We start from the raw sequence: 15,147 nt of genomic DNA, 5'->3' as shown, positions 1-15,147 counted from the left end.
CCAAGGGCAAGCCTGGCTTCTGGGCGACTGGCGTGAGCAGCAAGGAAAATGGACAACCGAAGGCTGATACTTGCCCCATCTGCTGCCTGACTGCTAGGGTCACCTCCCTAGCAGTCAGGCGAATTGAAAAAATAAGCAGAGACAGAATCCAAAACTATAAATATATAATACACTTCCAAAATGTTGAGCTACATTCTTCATAATTACAATTAACAGCTCTAAACAACACTTGGATATTATTACAGATGCTGGAAACATGCTGACCGATTTTATTTCTGCTGAGATCCAAGGAAGCTGGATCCACAGTGCCTGTCACGCAAGAGTTGGACTTTCTGGTCCCTCTTTTTGTTAAATCTTCTCACGTAGCTGCTACTCTTCACCAGACCATCTCCAGGCTTGAGTCTCCCAGAGGCATGTTCTTGTACCCACATGGGTAGTGGGTATCTTCTGTGATATATCAGACCCATCATGATGTATCTACCACCTAAATTTATACAGAAAAAAACATTAACAAAATATTGGAATCTTGCCCCAGATTTTTCTCGCCCCCTCCCGGTAGTCCCCTCAGTCTTCTCTCTCCCATCAGCGGATCCACCATGCCTTATCTAAAAGGCAGAACATGCTTGAGAAACTGTGGGACCAAGTTTAATGACATTGCCAGTCAATAGCAAATTGGGGAATGTTCTTGCTTGATGGTTATTGATGAAATAAGAGAGAGTGAGACAGCCTAAATTAGTTTCATATAGCAATTCTGTTTACAACATAGAAACTTTCATACATGTGGCTTTGATCTGGGGGGCAGAGAGCTGAATGATGTGGCACAGAGCAGCCCCCTGCCCCCAGACCCCTGCTCCTTGTGTTAAAATTGTGCAGAACCGAACTCACCAAATTTCAAGTCTGGACAAAGTCTTCTACAGTTGAATGTATCAATCACAAGAATGTGTACTTTGAAGAAGAATCCATCAGGTGTGACATAGAGGCGACCCATGCGGTAGAATCCATCACTGTCCACCAGTAACGTCACCATTTGCAGCCCTTTATCGAGGGTTACTATATCATGGACAATGCCATTGATTGCTGTTGAAAGACATTAAAATGACAGTCAATGTAAGTATTGCACATTTCCTTTTCAGTCCTCTGATCCAGTAACGGGAAATCACAGCAGTACATTTCCTTTCAAAGTCCAGCAGGGATGGCTGAGCTGAAATTCCACCAGAAAATGTTATTATTTGAAAAAGAAAATAAACCATGGTTTTTCCCACCAAGAGAGTTCAATGTCATCTTGTGTAGCCAGAGAAGATGCAGTTAGGATGAATATACAGGAAACGTACAAAGCCACATTCACCCCAGGATGTGAACCCATGCAAATGGATCATTACCCATGAGATACAAGGAACTGCACGTGCTGGTTTGCAAAAAAAACACAAAGTGCTGGAGTAACTCTGCAGATCAGGCAGCGTCTCTGGAGTACACAGACACGCAACATTTTGGGTTGGGACCCTTCTTCAGTCTGATTCCTCTCTTTGGAGCATAAGTGCTTCTGAAGGAACTCCTAAACACAAGTTATGTATTTGCCCCTTCTGTTGTTGTACTAAACCAAGCGATGTCTAGGCCAAGCACCCAGGGTGTCTCACATCTTCTTTCGTGCGTTATTGTGGCCTCAATCAATTTGTAAACATTGGAATGAGGTGGCCTGATGGTGGGAGTTGGGAAAAGTGGGACAGGAGAAGGGTTCCATATATTCAGTGTTGTCCTTGTAAAGTAATTAACTTTAAAACTGTCCATTCGTCATCTTGGGGTGAACTCAAATATTCATAATATTTACAATTAGGGTTGTCAATTAACTCAGTGAGACCATCCTCTCTGACAAAGATAAAAAATGGGAAAACCACTTAACATGAACATCGGCAAACAAGAAATAACAGATATAATTTGGGGAGGTATTGGGGTAGATGACTGAAGGTTTAGTCAAAGACGGAGCGGGCTGTTGGGATGGAATTCCAAAGACAGAGACTGCTAATGATAGACCATTGGTAGTAGATTCCATTGGGGAGTTATCCACAATGGTCCAAATAATGTTTATTCCACAATCTAAATGGAAAGCAAATGTTATTTTTGGAAGCTTACCACATGTATCTGGCAGGCATCTTTACAACAATCAAGACATTTCCAAAAGATTTGCACTGGTTACAGTGAGCTTTGCACTTGCTTACTAGGGATATGAAAGGCACTCGTAAAAGATAAATCATCTTAATGTGGCAATGAACTAAGCATTCTCTAACCAGCCACAAAGTCTACATCAAGTGAATGCCTAGTTTGAAAATAAGCCCATAAACTCCACAAATCCACACGGTCTGTGTGTAGCTCATAAATTAATAATCCCCAACCATTTCTCAAATGTGACATCTGATTAATGACTGAACACAGTTTATCCTTGTTGTAGTAATGGGTGTAATTTAACTAGGGAACAGTCAAGTCAAAAGTGTTTAGTTGTCATATGAACTGGCCACGGAACAATGAAATTCTTACTTGCAACAGCATAACACACTTGTAAACTGGTTACTATTTTCCAGAATGTTATAGGCACTTTTTTTTCCTACAGATTTTTGCAACATTTGAGGAGTCTCCCAGTTTTTCCCTACCACAGTTTAGATATGGGCCAAACAAAGGCAGGTGGGATTACTGTGGTTGGGATATGTTGATCGGTGTGGGCAAGTTGGGATGAAGAGCCTGTTTCCACGCGGTATGACTCTATGACACTGATATTAAGTTAACAGATCAATAGTTACCTTCTTTCCTCTCTCTTTCATGGTAGGGGCACACCCTCTCCCAATCAACTGGAATGATTCCAGAACCTACAGCGTTCTGGAAGCTGGTAACCAGAGTTTACAGACCTGTTATGCTGCTGCAAGTAAGAATTTCATTGTTTGGTACATATGATAATTAAACACTCGTGACTTGACTTTTCACGAATTAACTTACACCCATCCTAATATAACCACAGAGATCTCAAGAGACCAGCAGTCGTCATGTGAAACATAGCAAAATGACTGGATCATCTGATCCTTTCAGCAGGCCAGACAGCATCTCTGGAGAACATGGATAGGGGCGACGTTTCGCGTCGGGACCCTTCTTCAGACTGAAGACTGATACGAAACATCGCCTATGCATGTTTTCCATAGATGCTGCCACGGCTGCTGAGTTACTCCAGCACTGTGTGTCTTTCTTGGTAAACCAGCATCTGCGGTTCCTTGTGTCTACAAGAAAATATGAGCAGGGGTAAAGGCACTGGAAGTTACGCTCTCACATGAAGTGATAGAATGTTGAGTTTATTCCAACCTGTAAGCAGAGTGTCATAATCAAAAATGTTTCATGGAATATAAAGATCTCATCTGATATATGGTGCACTCATTTCAGAAAACCATCAGATCACTGGGGAATCCGACCCGACATTGATTAGCCTGAAATTGATTGTCTGAAATTAAAATTGATATTAAAATTAAGATATTATCAAAAATCAATGGAAATGTCAATGTCCTCTTACCAAAATCACTGTTGCAATAGAACTCTCTCTCGTTCTTTTCCTTCTTGCATTCAATTGAACACAACTGTTTGTTGTGATCTGCGGAAAACAATCAGTTTAGTTCACAGCTGGCGCCAGCAGAATTTCTGAGCAAGTTTTATATGAAATCATAAAAGCAGATTGTCAAACAAAATGTTCTGTTCCTTGCATCGGTGAGGACAAATGTTAGCGAACCAGAAGTGACTGGGCAGAGTGTAAAACGAAACTACAATGGGCTTGATTTCAACTCCCACGCCCGGACGCGACACCTGACTAATTTAAAGGCCGTGTGAAATTAATAGATGCTTTAATTCTTTCTGACCCATCACCAACCAGAAAGTCGGCAGATGTATGCTACCCTGTTAAAAGTCAGACAGTAGGAGATCAGAAAAGCAGGGAACCGTCTATGGGCAAGGTGTTCCCGGAGCGGAATCCAAGCAGAGAAAAAACTCCCCTCGAAGATAGACACCCGTTTCGAGTCGAGACCCATTCACCCATTCCTTCTCTCCAGAGATGCTGCCTGTCCCGCTGAGTTACTCCAGCATTTTGTGTCTACCTTCGGTGTCAACCAGCACCTGCAGTTCCTCCCGACACAAGACTCCCTTCGTCTGTTCTGCCTTCGCCTGCTGTTCCCAGCTCCGCCCCGATCATCATCATCCTTCCCAGTTGGTGCCGGGGGCTCCTGGACACGACCTCAGTTCCCACAACACCAGGGTCAGAGAGAGAAAATGGTCGCTAGAAACCAGCCCCCACGTTCCCAGCTGCTCCCATACCCACCACCCTACTTTAGTATCGAAGGAGGGGGGTTAGAACAGGATAGTGGGTCGTGGAGCTGCTGCTGAAAAAAATAACCAGGTCCAAATCTCATTCTTTCACCAATTTGCAAAGAATTAAGAAAAACAAGTCCAAAGATCTTGCCAGATGGTCCCAAAACTGTGTCCTTTCAACAAGATGTTTACCCATCTCAACCCATCTGATCTTTGTGTGCAGGGAGGAACTACAGATACTGGTTTTACACCGAAGATGGACACAAAATGCTGGAGTAACTCAGCGGGACAGGCAGCATCCCCGAGAGAAGGAAGAAGGGTCACAATCCCAAACGTCGCCGACTCCCTTTAATAGCTTTTTGCGTCCATTTGATCTTTAATTTAGAGGCGGCTGAGTCCGTCTGCGGAAAGGATTAGAGGGAAGAGTGACACCCACACCTCCCCCACCCACACCCCCCACCCACAACTTCTCCAAGACTGGCATTCACAGAAGATGAATTAAATATCATTCCTTTACTAACTTTGATGCTAATCTAAAATTACACCAATTAACCTATAAACCGACAGTGGGATGTGAGTGGAAAGTGGAGCTCGTCATAGGGAGAACGTGCAGACTCCACACAGACAGCACCCGCGGTCAGGATTGAACCCGCGTCTCTGGTGCTGTGAGGCAGCGACTCTACCGGCTGCGCCACTCCTCGAGTGCCCTAGAGGAGGAGCGGTGTACAGTCAAGGTCTATCGGGTTGAGATACCTTCCCTGAGGATGTTGAAGTGATAGAACAAGCTCACGATGCGGCGGCTGGTGTCCGATGGTGAGTTGATGCCATTAACCAACGTGTCGCTCGTCCTGGGGCGGGTGGATTTCCTCGGCCGGTTGTCCTCGGGGTCCAGACCAGTGCTCGGAACACCCTGGCCCCTTCTTGCTGCACGATGTGCGTCGCTGAGTTGAAGGTGGAGCTCATGGTTGACGGGGAGCTCGTATATTGAGGAACCTGAGTGCATAGTCTTGGCCAGAAGGCTGTGGAAGGTGGGAGACCTGTTCAGCTTGGACTTGTCTTCATAGAACGAAGATAGAAGTCCTCGCAGGTCGCTGGGTGACCACCCCTCTGGATGTCCCCCCGCCGTTACCTTCTGCCTCTCCGAGTTCCCCATCCGAGCTTCCAGGAGCCGCAGTGGCGTGAGGGGGTCCCGGGATCTTCCACCGTTCACATTGGCCGGGTAATAATGAACTCCCTCCCTCCCGGCCAACGCGCCAGTGGCGGGCGGATGGGGCTCGGGTGGGCTCCGGTTCATGTGCTGCAACTTCACCAGCTTGGCCGGGTCGTCGAGGGTCCAGGAGACCAGGGTGGAGGCAGATCTGCCATCAGTAAACTTCCCAAAGTGTGGAGTGAGACCTACACAAAGGAAGCACAGAGGTTGAGATACTTCCACCCATTTCACCCTTGAAGATCTACAACTACCCGCCTAGCATCTCCACAGGAGGTTGTGGAGGACGTCAATAGATATTTTTAAGGCAGAGATAGATTCTTGATTAGTACGGATGTCAGGAGTTATGGGGAGAAGGCAGGAGAATGTGGCAGAGAGGGGAAGATAGATCAGTCATGATTGAATGGCGGAGTAGTCTTGATGGGTCGAATGACCTAATTCTGCTCCTCTCACCTGACCCCCCCCCCCCCCCCGCCTGTGTTCGCTTATTACCTGCCAGACTTTGTTCTGCCCCTCCTCTATTCCAGCACCCCCATCCCCTACAATCAGTCTGAAGAAGGGTCCCGACCTGAAACGTCACCTATCCATGTTCTCCAGAGATGCTGCCTATCCTGCTGAGTTATTCCAGCACTTTGTGTCTTTTATTTTTACAAAATTATTTTGTTGTTGGACGGTTGATTTACTGACTTTACTGAAGAAAAGAGAGAATTTTTAAAAACATCTATTATTCACAATGGTCTGTGCCTAGAGTCAGTCCAACGCCGTCGCATCCCACTCCCTCCAGCTCCATCTCCATACCCAGCGCCCTCAAAGCCCACACCCCCAAACACATCTCTGAGCCGACCCACTCTTTCAACACAGTTACCACCTGCTGTCCAAACACAACGTGCTGGAGTAACCCAACGGGTCAGGCAACATCTCTGTAGAACATGTAATGTAAGTCTTCTCTCCTGAGATGCTGCCTGACCTGATGCTGCTGAGTTACTCCAGCATTTTGTGAATAAATACCTCTCTGTAGAACATGGTCAGGTGACCTTTTTTGAGCTGTCGACTCACCTGGACTGTCTTTGGTTGTACTAAGGGATTTATGTGTATTGTGTAATATTGCGGTTACTGATTGATTGAATTTCTGTTCATATATTATCCGTGAGTACTGTGTTTACAGGCCAGCTATGCTGATGCAAGTGATAATTTTAATGTTCCGTTGTCGGTACATTTGACAATCTTGACTCTAAACCCTCCATCTCAGTTTCAGGATGTCTTGTGAGATGTGGTGTGATTCTCCGCACCCCTTACATTATCTGAGCGATGTGCCCAACACAGGGACACCGGCTGACCTTCAGACCGACCCGAAATGTCGCCTATTCCTTGCCTCCGGGGATGCTGCCTGACCCGCCGAGTTACTGCAACACTCTGTGTTCCACGCGAGACTCCAGCATCACCAGCTCCGCTTGTCTACAACTCCCTGTCCCATCTCTCATCCATTTCTCTGCTATTTTGTTTTTCTTTCCAGGTAATTAATCAATTCCCTCTTGGGAATAACCTTTACATTTGCTATTCTGGTCGTAAATTACCGCACTTTTGTTTGTTTTACCATTTATCCTCTGCATAACACTTTCTGGCCAATGGAAATAACATTTATTGTGGGAAATGTGAACACCTCCAGTCTTTAAAAAATCTTCGCAATCACATTTTCTCTAGACTAAGGCTTTACTGAAATTGTTTTACAACACCACTGGTCCAGGTTGGACACAAAGTGCTGGAGTAACCTAGCGGGACAGGCAGCATCTCTGGAGAAACAGAATGGGCGACGTTTCGGATCGAGACCCTTCTCCAGACTGTTTCTAGAGTTCCCAGATTTCATTTTTCTTTCAAATTTAAGTTCAATTCCCCCCCTTGGGGCTTTTTCTCGATTTGACATGATTATTTTTAACTAATTTACTACCACATTCACACAAATAACGATTCCCACTACTTCAAAGCAGAGTCGCGCTGGGCAGCTGGTTTGCGGGCTCAGTCCTCACCCAATTTCTACCAAAGCACCATTTGTCACTTCTGTCTGGCTGTTTGATTTGATGTATTCTCAAAAATAAAACCCCTGCAGCTCAATGGTTAACAAACCGCTCGCTCATCCTAAACCCCATAACCAGTCTAGTTGTATTGAGATGGACGGTGCCGACTATTCTGAAACCTCGAGACATTCATAAACCCGCTTGTTTGAGCATCGCATTCGCCAGATTCACACTGTTGAGACGCTTCGAGCATCTAGTTAGAACGTGTTCCAATTATCAGTCATCCCCGACATAACCAGGGTGTTTACAAATCCACCCTTTGTGTCATATTCAACCGTTTTGCTCCACTTGTTGAACTTTAGTTTGAGTTGGTTGTATTTATACAGTATGTATGCAAAACAAGGCTTTTCACTGTACTTCGATATACGTGACAATAATAGACCTAAACACCCCAGAACACATTTTGATACATCATACGTTAATTTAGTTTGCAGTATCATACTCCGAATATTCCCAACTTGTTTTACCTTGCTTACCAGTTCAAAAGAAAGTTTATTTTTCCTTTAACATGTAACACTCGTACAGATTGCACAAATAACTCCACAGACTGTTTCGAAATTATGCGACTATCTTGCCCCAATTCGCTACAAAGAAAATAAATCCTAAAATATTTAAATGTAAATTCTTAAAATCTTTGCACATTTTCAAATACAGAAGAGCTTTTTTTGAAATGACATAAACGTGTTTAGCGTGGAGTTGGATGCAAACAAATGTTCCACTCACCTTTATTGTTTGCATTGATAAATGTAAAAAATACCGCGATCGAGAAGATCTGGATTAGTAACAGTCCGTGCATGATGTAGACTGTGGAGGCAGAGAGTGGAGTCCCCTCGTTTTATACTCTTCCTGCGCTATGCTAATCAGGGACAACGCCACAACCCGGGCCAAACTCTCACCAGGATCAGATGTCATTATTTTCCACTTCATAAATAATCTTCGGAGGCAATATGCGAATAATTTCTATGATATAGTGCAGAAATCAGTAGAATTTTAAAATAAAGTGCCTGGAACACGAATGCAGGACTGTTTCGTCTCCACATCTTTTCAGGAAGGCTGGAGAATGTTATTCATATTATGAAATGGTTTCCGTAGTCGCGCTAGGTTCAGTACACACACAGCTTTAGAAAACAGCGGCAATGCACTATTTCTGCAACAATAACTGTTCGACACTGTTACATATTTATTCACTTTCACTTTCTCATTTCAATGCCAGTCCAGAAAATTATAATCAACTCGATTTTGGTTAATAGATGCATCAAACTCTTCTGTTATCATCGAGAAGAGGCAATACAACTCTGTTTTTTTCTACAGGATTGAATAGAAAATACTGCACCTGCTGTGCCAATAGATGCCACAATTATATGCTGCTTTAATTGTAAATTAATGAGCCTTTGAATCGGTTTCCTACTTAATTGTATGATTATAGCACGTTAAGAAATACTGATGTTATGTTGAGAACTGCTTCTGTGATCCCTATTATGTGAATGCTAATCTGACTGACTACTTCTGAAGAAGGGTCTCGACCCGAAACGTCACCCATTCCTTCTCTCCTGAGATGCTGCCTGACCTGCTGAGTTACTCCAGCATTGTGTGTGTGAATGTCTGACTACTTCGCTTTGTTAAAACAAAGCAGGCAATTCCGACCGACCCAGTGGCTGGGAAGATATAAGAAAATAACTGCAGATGCTGGTACAAATCGAAGGTATTTATTCACAAAATGCTGGAGTAATTCAGAATGCTGAGTTACTCCAGCATTTTGTGAATAAATACCTTCGATTTGTATGCTGAGTTACTTACTCCAGCATTTTGTGAATAAATACCTTCAGTGGCTGGGAAGAGCTCAGTTGCCCGATCAGTTCTCAGTATCGCCCTCTGCTGCCAGTTGACTTGAGCCGCCACTAAAACACACCGTCTGAACAGACGGTGCCCTCGTTAAAGACGGCGCTTATTTATGGAGCCGGGAGACGACAGATCCTCCGCTTGCCTTGCCCAGCACGGGGGGCGAGAGCCACAAGCTGGGACAAACAACCGGACTGACAAAGTGGGCGAGCGGCACAAAAAGGTGCAACGGTGCGACCCAGATGGGACTCGAACCCACAATCCCCAGCTCCGGAGGCTGATGCCTTATCCATTAGGCCACTGGGTCACCACAGGAACTAGATGGTAGCAGTGCGACATTTACACGTGGCGGCGCGAAAATACATTGTTACTATTCTACTCGGAGTTGTTACAAAATTATACCCACCGAACGCGGAAGGACAAATGATATTATTGTGCGAATCATTTATAATAGCTCCAGTTGATATATATTTTTAACAGAGCATGTACAGACTACGATTGTGCGTAGACATATTTAATATAGGTATGTGTGTATGTATGAGCAAATATATTTGTTATAGGAAGGAACTGCAGATGCTGGTTTACACCGAAGGAACTCAGCGGGACAGGCAGCATCTCTGGACAGAAGCAATGGGTGACATTTCGGGTCGAGACCCCACTTCAAACCCTTTGTTATACCGCTGCATGTAAGGGTCTCCATACGAAAGGTCACCTATCCATGTTCTTTAGAGAGTGCCTGACCTGCTGAGTTACTCCAGCACTTTGAGACCTTTTAAGAATTTTATTGTTCAGTTGTCGGTACGTATGGCAATTAAACACTCTTGACACTTAGCTCTTGAAGTGGATTACATAGTCATCGGGCCACATGCACACTGCATAAGAACATAAGAAATGAAATCAGGAATAGGCCTCTTGAGCCTGCGCCACTATTAGATAAGATCACTGTTGATCTTTTACCATGGTACTATGTACCTTGATTTGCTTTTCCAGCTGCATTCTCGTCAGAATGTCAGAATACAATTGGAGCAAGACATATTTTACTGAAATCCAAGTGCAGTGTAAACATCTATCAATTTTGCTCTTGTTTACACTGAGCATCTGAAACTTTACAGCTCTCTTGGGTAGACAACTCTAATGATTCACTACTCTCTGAGTGCAAAAATTTATTCTCATCCCTGTACCTAATGGCTCACCCTTATTTTGACCCCTGATTCCAGCAACCCAACCAGTGAAACATCAGATAGACACAAAATACTGGAGTAACTCAGCAGGACCAGCAGCATCTCCGGAGAGAAGGAATGGGTGATGTTTCTGGTCGAGCCCCTTCAATTCCTTTCAAGCTTAGTAAGATGTTTGTATGTTTTGTTTCAATGAGATCACCACTCATTATTTCTAATTCAGAGTATAAATGCAGCCTCACCTCGCAAGGCAACCACGACATCTCAGAAATTAATCCAGCACATCTGATTGAGAAATCAGACTGGAACACCATACTACAACTGCAATCTTACCAGCTTTCTACTTAATTGGAGCAAGATATGTCTACTCAAACAAAACGCAAAGTACCGGCGGAACTCAGCAGGTCAGACAGCACCTTTGGAGGGAATGGGCAGGCGGTGTCTCAGATCGAGACCCTTCTTTCATTGCAAGATGTACAAACATATATACTAGAACATACATAGGTTCTGGCATGGTTTACGGGGCAGAAAGTACAGCTACCCAACGAGGAACAGAGTGAGGAAGAGTACTCTCAAGCCATTCAAACCATTGCATTTATTGATTATCTCACCTCCATTTCCCCTCCCATACTTTTTGACCTTTGCTATCTATTATCCTCAGCTGTTTAAAAAACTCGGTGAGGCAGCACTTGAAATACTCGGTACAGTTCTGCTCACCACATGAGTGAAAGGTTGTTATTAAGTTAGAAAAGACGTAGAAAAGATTCACATGAATGTTACTTTAATTCCAGGGCTTTTGACAATGATCTCTGGCAATGACACATCTCTACTGGATAGGCTCAATGCCTTTAACGCCCTTTTTGAGGAGTAAAATGAAGTTTTATCCGAGCGCGACTCCCATTCCCCGCAGACTCTGTCTGATTCATCTCGGTGGCAGAAGTCAGATTTGCTTTCGTAAGAGTAAACTACTCGGCTGGAGTTCCTGATCTGGTTCTGAAATCATGGAAGTATTCTTTAAGGATGCATCTCAGTCTGATGTGGCAAGTACTCAGCTCTTAATCAACTTCACATGCAGAGAGTGATGAACACAGCTCAGTCCATCCCATTACTTCCTTCCATCAAATCCACCTCATGGTGCATTACATAGGGAAGACTGGAGGTATTGTCAAGGATCTGTACCCCGGCCATTCCCCTTTCTCTCTCCTGCCTTCTGGAAGAACATTCAGGGGCTTGAAAGTTTTCATTCCTAATTGCTGGAAAATGCTGGGAACTATAGGCCAGTGAGTTTAACATCGGTAGTTGGAAAGTTACTAGAGAGTATTCTGAGGGATAGGATATACAGGCATTTGGATGGACAGCTGATTAGGGATAGAAACATAGAAACATAGAAAATAGGTGCAGGAGTAGGCCATTCGGCCCTTCGAGCCTGCACCGCCATTCAATATGATCATGGCTGATCATCCAACTCAGTATCCCGTACCTGCCTTCTCTCCATACTCCCTGATCCCTTTAGCCACAAGGGCCACATCTAACTCCCTCTTAAATATAGCCAATGAACTGGCCTCAACTACCTTCTGTGGCAGAGAATTCCACAGATTCACCACTCTCTGTGTGAAAAAAAACTTTCTCATCTCGGTCGTCCTAAAAGACTTCCCCCTTATCCTTAAACTGTGACCCCTTGTTCTGGACTTCCGCAACATCGGGAACAATCTTCCTGCATCTAGCCTGTCCAACCCCTTAAGAATTTTGTAAGTTTCTATAAGATCCCCCCTCAATCTTCCAGCGAGTACAAACCGAGTCTATCCAGTCTTTCTTCATATGAAAGTCCTGCCATCCCAGTCGGCATGGTTTTGGATGTGCACAAATCTGATTGAGTTTTTTGAAGATGTGACCAAAAAGGTCGATGAGGGCAGAGCTGTAGATGTATATATGGACTTCGGTAAAGCATTCTACAAAGTTCCGCTTGGTAGGCTGCTCTGGAAGATTAGATCGCATGGGATCCAAGGAGAGATAGCTGAATGGATAGAAACTTGGATTCACGGAAGAAAGCAGAGGGTGATGGTGAGACCGCACCTGGAGTACTGTGTGCAGTTTTGGTCTCCAAATTTGAGGAAGGATATTCTTGCTATGGAGGGCGTGCAGCGTAGGTTCACTAGGTTAATTCCCGGAATGGCGGGACTGTCGTATGTTGAAAGGCTGGAGCGATTGGGCTTGTATACACTGGAATTTAGAAGGATGCGGGGGGATCTTATTGAAACATATAAGATAATTAGGGGATTGGACACATTAGAGGCAGATAACATGTTCCCAATGTTGGGGGAGTCCAGAACAAGGGGCCACAGTTTAAGAATAAGGGGTAGGCCATTTAGAACGGAGACGAGGAAGAACCTTTTCAGTCAGAGGGTGGTGAAGGTGTGGAATTCTCTGCCTCAGAAGGCAGTGGAGGCCAGTTCGTTGGATGCTTTCAAGAGAGAGCTGGATAGAGCTCTTAAGGATAGCGGAGTGAGGGGGTATGGGGAGAAGGCAGGAACGGGGTACTGATTGAGAGTGATCAGCCATGATCGCATTGAATGGCGGTGCTGGCTCGAAGGGCTGAATGGCCTACTCCTGCACCTATTGTCTATTGTCTATTGTCTATTGTCTATTGAAAGGTTGCTTCTCGGACTGGAGGCCTGTGACTAGTGATGTTTCTCAGGGTTCGATGCTGGGCCCATTACTGTTTGTGATCTACATCAAAGATTTGGATGAGAACACATATGACAAGATTAGCAAGTGTGCTGATGATACAAAAGTGGGTGGTTTTGCAGATAGTGAAGATGGTTGTGAAAAATTGCAGCAGGATCTGAACCGCCAGGTGGGCTGAGGAATGGTTGATGGAATTTAATACAGAGAAATGTGAGGTGTTGCATTTTGGGAAGTCTGTATTGTACTGTGCAGGACATACACTGTGAATGGTAGGGCTCTGGGGAGTGTTGTAAAGCAGAGGGATCTAGGAGCACAGGTGCATGGTTCCTTAAAGATGGTGTCGCAGGTAAATAAGGTAGTCAAAAAGGCTTTTGGCACATTGGCTTTATCAGTCAGAGTATTGAATATAGAGGTTGGGAGGTCATGTTTCAGTTGTAAAAGACGTGGGTGAGGCCGCATTTAGAATACTGTGTTCAGTTCTGGGAACCATGTTATAGGAAAGATGTTGTCAAGCTGGAAAGGGTACAGAAAAGATTTACGAGGATGTTGCCAGGACTGGAGGGTCCAAGCTATAGGGAGAAGTTAAGTAGGCTGGGACTCTATTCCTTGGAGCGCAAGAGGATGAGTCTGTAGATGGAGTATCGTGAGCAAATTTGGGCCCCATATCTGAGGAAGGATGTGCTGGCTCTGGAGAGGGTTCAGAGGAGGTTTACAAGAATGATTCCAGGAATGAGTGGGTTAGCATTGGATGAGCGTTTGACAGCGCTGGGCCTGTACTTGCTGGAGTTTAGAAGGTTGATGGGGACCTCATTGAAACTTACAGAATAATGAAAGGCACAGATAGAGTGAATGTGGAAAGGATGCTTCCACGTGTGGGAAAGTCTAGGACCAGACAACATAGCCTCAGGATTAAAGGGTGCTCTTTTAGAAAGGAGGTGAGGAGGAACTTCTTTAGTTGGAGGGTAGTTAATCTGTGGAACGCATTGTCACAGAGGCCAAATCAGTGGATATATTTAAGGCAGAGATAGACAAACTCTTGATTTGAATGGGTATCAAAGGTTATGGGAAGGCAGGAAAATGGGATTCGGAGGCAGTGATCAGCCATGATTGAATGGCAGAGTAGACTTGATGAGCCAAATGGCCTAATTCTACTCCTATAGCTTGTGAACTAGTGAGGGGTGATCTTATAGTGGTGTATATAATCATGAGAGGAATAGACCGGGTAGATGCACAGAGTCTTTTGCTCAGAGTAGGTGAATCAAGGACCAGAGGACATAGATTTAAGGTGAACTGGAAAAGATTTAATAGGAGTCCGAGGAGTAACCTTTTGACACAAAGGGTGGTGGGTGTATGGACCAAGCTGCCAGAGGAGGTAGTTGAGGCAGGGACTATCACAACATTTAAGAAACAGTTAGACGTGTACATAGATAATACAGGTTTGGAGGGATATGGACCAAGAGCAGGCAGATGGGACTAGTGTAGCTGGGACATGTTGGCCGGTGTGGGCAAGTTGGGCCGAAGGGCCTGTTTTCACGCTGTATCACTCTATATTCACAATAACCACAGAGCTTTGTAATACTAGACTAGCCCCAAAGAGTAACTCATCAATTCCATTTCTCCACACTACAGCAAAATACTTTCCATCAAAAAAACATGTTGATTCTTCCCATTTTGTTCTTCATTTCAATTTCCTCTGTGAACCCTGACAGACAGTGAATGCTAGATCCTTGACTTGTCTCAGCAGTGTGTTGGATAGTCGCAGTAACTGCATATGCTGGTTAGCAAAAAAAAGCAATTAAAAGAACCAAACCAAAGCGCTGGAGTAACTCAGCAGGTC

At 44.5% G+C, this 15,147-nt stretch overlaps 1 protein-coding gene and 1 non-coding gene across 2 annotated transcripts; both read right to left on the bottom strand.

Annotated features, from left to right (window-relative positions):
* Positions 1-236: 236 nt before the first annotated feature.
* On the bottom strand, positions 237-5,191 carry LOC144594963 (UPF0450 protein C17orf58 homolog). The gene is made up of 4 exons (XM_078401908.1): positions 5,083-5,191; positions 3,545-3,622; positions 886-1,077; positions 237-484 (listed from the first exon to the last, which is right to left on the bottom strand). The coding sequence occupies exons 3-4, from the start codon at positions 1,025-1,027 to the stop codon at positions 270-272; spliced, it is 357 nt and encodes a 118-aa protein (XP_078258034.1). The 5' UTR covers positions 1,028-1,077; positions 3,545-3,622; positions 5,083-5,191; the 3' UTR covers positions 237-269.
* Positions 5,192-9,681: 4,490 nt separating this feature from the next.
* On the bottom strand, positions 9,682-9,754 carry trnar-ccg (transfer RNA arginine (anticodon CCG)). The gene has a single exon. It is a non-coding gene; the product is annotated as a tRNA-Arg (tRNA).
* Between the last annotated feature and the right edge of the window lie 5,393 nt (positions 9,755-15,147).

Source organism: Rhinoraja longicauda, chromosome 6 (assembly GCF_053455715.1).
Source record: "Rhinoraja longicauda isolate Sanriku21f chromosome 6, sRhiLon1.1, whole genome shotgun sequence".
In the NCBI taxonomy this organism is placed as follows: Eukaryota; Metazoa; Chordata; class Chondrichthyes; order Rajiformes; family Arhynchobatidae; genus Rhinoraja; species Rhinoraja longicauda.
This window is presented reverse-complemented; position numbering and strand designations above follow the sequence as displayed.

Coding starts and splice junctions, on each gene's coding strand:
- LOC144594963 (XM_078401908.1), bottom strand. CDS start 1,027: ATGGTGACGTTACTGGTGGACAGTGATGGATTCTACCGCATGGGTCGC. Junction 485..885: donor TTGTCCAGACTTGAAATTTG/GTGAGTTCGGTT, acceptor GTATAAATTTAG/GTGGTAGATACATCATGATG.